This window comes from Lolium perenne, chromosome 5 (genome assembly GCF_019359855.2).
Source record: "Lolium perenne isolate Kyuss_39 chromosome 5, Kyuss_2.0, whole genome shotgun sequence".
Lineage (NCBI taxonomy): Eukaryota > Viridiplantae > Streptophyta > Magnoliopsida > Poales > Poaceae > Lolium > Lolium perenne.
The window spans coordinates 218,601,579-218,606,706 of record NC_067248.2 but is presented as its reverse complement, the minus strand read 5'-3'; the positions used below and the strand labels follow the sequence as shown (position 1 = coordinate 218,606,706).

Sequence of the window (5,128 nt, the reverse complement as noted above, 5' to 3'; positions counted from 1 at the left end):
GATGCCTCCCCCCACACCAGGTCCACGCCCCACCTCGGTACCTACCAAGATTCCATCGGTCTATCTCAATTCATTCCTACAAAGTTATGTTGCCCATGACGACGAATGTTGTGCGCTCGAATCGATTTGTTTGGGCTATGGTTGGTGAATTTTGATGGAATCGGAAGAAACAATGTGCTCGCTCCACATGTTCGTACATACCTCCTCCTGGCTGGCTATGTTGATAGGTAGCTATGGACGATGCCACGATGGTCTGGAGCATGAATAGCAACCATGGAAAACATCCCCGGAAATCAAACTATGCACATTCCCCTAGGCCCTAGCAGATTGTATTGTGTTACATTAGTATATTTGCGTTTGCAATCTGCACCTTCTCCCCTGACCCCTGTCTCCCTAACGTTTTAGCAATTGCTACTGCAAATTGTCCCAAATTGAAGGAACGGTTAGCCTTGTTTTGATTGATTGATTGATTGATTGATTGATTGGTAGAGGCCTAGAGGGTTCCAACTTCCAAGCTGGAACACCCTGGATTGATATTCACTAAAGATCATCTGTGCTGTTTAGTTGGTTTAGTTGGTTTGTGAGAATATGCCTTTGAATGAAGTTTACTTTTATGCATTCTTCAGCCAAAAAGAATAGAATACCATAATGATCGATTGATTGCTTGGTAGAGGGTTCCAACTTCCAAGCTGGAACACCCTGGATTGATATTCACTAAAGATCTTCTGTGCTGCTTAGTTGGTTTAGTTGGTTTGTGAGAATATCTGGTGTGAGATTAGACACGATAGTAACCTGGGTGATTAAGGCTCTTCCTCTTTTGGACTTTGAGCTGGCTATGATGCCTTTGAATGAAGTTTACTTTTATGCATTCTTCAGGCAAAAAGAATAGAAGACCATAATGGTCTTAAATCTTGTTTCTCCATCAAATGGAGAGGCTACTGCCGAGTGAAACGGCTTAAAGTTAGGAACTTTACCGTTCGTGCCTACTTTGGAAAGTCGTAACTTTCAGTATCGAACATCAGCTGTAACATTCGCAATCATGGTTGTTAACATGCTTATCTGCTGCAACCTCTGTCAAAATTGGTTGTGCCCAGTGCCCACCAGCATCTGAACTAACCCCCCCCCCCCCTTTTTTTTTTTTGCAAACACATCTGTAATAACGCACTTGCCCTTTTTTTTTTACCTGCCTGTACTAGCTCAATCAAACTCTTATCATGTTTTTCTTGAAAAAAACGCTTATCATGTAGTACCAACTGATTACTGATGAATTGATTACCATTCCCCTTACTAAGTGTTTCATTCTTTTATCTCAGGAACGAGATTACTCTTGGAGTTAATGCCGTCTTGCGCATCATTTGCCCAGTAGAAGGTGCTCCATCTCATGCTACGGCTTCTTATAGGAAAATACTGTAGATGCAAAGAGTAGTGAATTGCACATATCAGGTGATAGCTGGAGGCTCTTGTACCTTGTACCATTGTAATGTTTACTTAAGATGTTCTATAACCTACATTTGTTCGTATATTAAATTGTTTATTAGTTTTGTTCACCAATAAATATGTTACATTGCCTAATGATTTAATCCTTATAAGGGAACATATTCCTAGCGGCAGTAGGTTAAATGTGAAAATATTGCATGAGTTATAGTAAGATTGATCTACTATGGATGATAAGATTTTTGGTTTAGTCAGGGCTAAGGAAGAAAGTATTAGTCAAACTTGCCGGTAAATCCTATTAATGTTTGCTTCATGTTCAGATGATGTAACTTATCTGATAGACATTACTGGTTTCGGTTACTTATTAAACGTGAAAAGATTATCGACAGAAACACCATTAAGGAGATCTCGATTTAATCAAATGTAGACGTCTAACCTATAAAAAAGTTAGGAACAGAACACCATTAAAATTAATTATCCTGTTGGGTTGGTGACCTCAACAGATCATTGGGAAGTGTATCTGGACAAAGTGATCACTAATGTCTATAGAAATATAGGAGAACATGCAATGTTTGAAAGTCTATATTGAGAATAGAGCATTCAATAATAATGAATGGGCGACATATTTGCACACTAACAACTAACCTATGGAGTGCTTAACGAATGGACAAAACCTTGGAACGCAATAGCAGGGACCATCACAAGGCCTTCAATTCCCCATTGCCTCTTATCATGGATTCTAGCTTGATATGAAAGAAATAGATGAGCAAGGATTTTACATAAGTTACCAAAAAAAAAGCTTGTTCTTGATGAGCTATGTCTTCTATTGTGGCCTCTTTTGCTGTTTTTTCTCACCCCCTTTCTTCATCTTGCCCACCTTTTTTGCTGCTGCTGGTTGAGAACTTGGTAAGTATCTCATCTCTGTCATCCTTACCATGTTCATTGCTGCAGCCATCATTTGTCGGATGATCTTTCTCTTCTTTGCCATCAAGCACCTTCACTTGAGCTGGCCGTGTGGAAGCATCAGATGCCAGGGAATCATAATCCCCGTCATCATCCGCATTGGTTGCTTCTTTCCATTTCCTCCTCTCATGGATGTGGCCAGTGCCATCTTCAACATTACTTCCTTCACTGCCATTTTCTTTTGCGTCATTGCTACTTGTGGGGGAGGCCAGCTATATTGTCCACGCGGATTCATTACTTTTGCACTCTTCGCCATCATCCCCGGTGATCTGGGAGGATTCCATAACAGACTATGGAGTAGGACGTAGAAAGAAATACTAAAGGGAAGGGACAAACGGAAAACAAGGCAGAATGAAGCTGAGATAGAATCCGAAGAATATCCACTTCTTTAAGCTTCTTCTGAATTTTGAATCTCCTTAACAATGCAGCCCTGAAGATGGCATTCTTTCTGCTTGTGCTTCTTGAACACCCATAACCTGAGAAGAGCGCCTAACACCCAGCTATCTTCACAGGACAGGGTGAAATCCAGAGGGAGGGCTAGATTACATGAAGGTGCCAAGAGTTCTTCAGGTTGTGTATGGTTGTGTCTGTGTGTGGAGGTGTGCCAAGGGACTGCAGAAATGATGGCACTGTGTTCAAAGGGGAAGACATCCTGTCCTTCCATCTGTCACCCATAACTTTCTAAACCATCTCGGTACTCTCTCTTGCCACCGAAGCCAAGGAGTAAACATTTTGCTTGCAACGCAGTGTTACAGGTATTTGCATCTGTAGTCCATGTGGACATAGCTTCTCACCTCATGGTAGGGGCCTGGCAGAGGCCTGGGGAGATTAGATGCACCTGCCCGGGTTAGGCTATGGTTCTCTTAGCATTAGAAATTTAGAAGGTTAGAGTGAGGCTGGCATAGCTCAAAAGGCTTCTTGTTACTGATGTGTCTGCTTGTCACGTGAAATGCTTAGCTTGTTTATGGCTTAATCTCTATTCGTCTGCAGGACCAGGAGAACATGTCTTTTGTTTGCTTTAGTACGTGCATGTAGGTGATGGGCACTACAGATATTCTTAAGCTGCAGTAGGTTTCGTTGAAAATGTCGCATTAGTTGTAGTAAGATTGTAAATAAGATTCGCTTACTCAAGGTAAGGAAAAAAGGCATGAAACAAACTTGCCTGTAAATCCTATTAATTTTTGCTTTATGTTCAGATGATATATAACTTATCTGATAGACAATGCTAGTTTTGATTATAGTATTTGCCTTGCTCAAGGATACGGAGAAAGTCATGAAACAAACTTGCCTGTAAATCCTATGTTCAGATGATATAATTCATCTGATAGACAATACTACTTTTGATTACTTGCAAAATGCAGATTCCATGTTAAAATGTTGGGAGATCAGTAGACTGTAGAAGTGATCTCAACAGTTCATTGGGGAAGTCTATCTGGAAGAGTGATCACTAATGTCTATAGAAATATAGGAGAACATGCAATGTTATGTGGCATTGAATAAATGAATAATAATGAAAGGTTGACAGATTTGCATAGTAACAACTAACCTATGGAGTGGTTAACAAATGGAGAAAACCTTAGAAGGCAATAGCAGGGACCATCACAAGGCCTTCAATTCCCCTTGCCTCTAACATGGATTCTAGCTTGATAAGAAAGAAAATGGATGAGCAGACTTTACATCAGTTACCAAAAAAAGCTTGTTCTTGATGAGCTACGTCTTCTATTGTGCCCTCTTTTGCTGATTTTCTCATCCCCTTTCTTCATCTTTCCCGCCTTTTTGTTGCCGCTGTTGGAGAATTTGGTAAGTATCTCATCTTTTTCATCCTTGCCATGTTCATTGCTACAACCATCATTTTTGTGATGATCTTTTTCTTCTTTGCCTTCAAGCACCTTCACTTGAGCTGGCCCCGTGGAAGCATCAGATGCCAGGGAATCATAATCTGCGTCATCATCTGCATTGGTTGCTTCTTTCCCTTTCCTCCTCTCACTGATGTAGCCACTGCCATCTTCAACATTACTTCCTCCACTGGCATTCTCTTTTGCATCATCGCTACTTGTGGGGGAGGCCAGGTATATTGTCCAGCCGGATTCATTACTGTTGCACTCTTCGCCATCATCCCCAGTGATCTGGGAGGATTCCATAACAGGCTATGGGAGTAGGAGACAGAGAAAGAAAGGCTAAAGACAAGGGACAGAAGGAAAACAAGGCAGAAGAGAAACAAGGCAGAATGAGGTTTGAGATGGAATTCAAGGAACACCCACTCTTACGCTTCTCCAGAAATCTGAATCTCCTTAACAATGCAGCACTGAGGAAGGTGGTGGTTTTGTGTGTGCTTCTTGAACGCCCATAACCTGAGAAGAGCACTGAAGCCTCCAACACCAGCTAATCTTCACAGGACAGGGAATTCAGAGGGAGGGCTGGATTTGCATGAAGGTGCCAAGAGTTCTTCAGGGCAACGACTACTGGTGTATGCATGTGTGTGGAGGTGTGTCAAGGGACTGCAGAAAGGAGAAAGGATGGCAGTGTGTGTTTAAATGGGGAAGACGGCCTATCCTTCCAACTGTCACCCATAACTTTCTCAACCATCTCTGTACTCTCTCTTGCCACCAAAGCCAAGGAGGAAACATTTTGCTTGCAACGCAGTGTTACAGGTATTTCCATCTGTAGTCCATGTGGCCATAGCTTCTCACCTCATGGTGGGGTCCTGGGAAGATTAGATGCACCTGCCTGG

General features: G+C 41.9%; 1 protein-coding gene and 1 long non-coding RNA gene across 3 annotated transcripts; one reads left to right on the top strand and one right to left on the bottom strand.

The window, feature by feature from the left end:
• Positions 1 to 1,572, top strand: LOC127301959 (uncharacterized). 2 transcript variants are annotated; one of them, XR_007852539.1, is made up of 2 exons: positions 1 to 20; positions 1,314 to 1,572. It is a non-coding gene; the product is annotated as an uncharacterized lncRNA (long non-coding RNA). The 2 variants fall into 2 exon arrangements; XR_007852538.2 differs by lacking the exon at positions 1 to 20 and adding an exon at positions 21 to 37.
• Positions 1,573 to 3,862: 2,290 nt separating this feature from the next.
• LOC127301958 (uncharacterized) lies at positions 3,863 to 4,918 on the bottom strand. Its single transcript, XM_051332268.1, has 2 exons — positions 4,659 to 4,918; positions 3,863 to 4,544 (listed from the first exon to the last, which is right to left on the bottom strand). The coding sequence occupies exon 2, from the start codon at positions 4,536 to 4,538 to the stop codon at positions 4,080 to 4,082; it is 459 nt and encodes a 152-aa protein (XP_051188228.1). The 5' UTR covers positions 4,539 to 4,544; positions 4,659 to 4,918; the 3' UTR covers positions 3,863 to 4,079.
• Between the last annotated feature and the right edge of the window lie 210 nt (positions 4,919 to 5,128).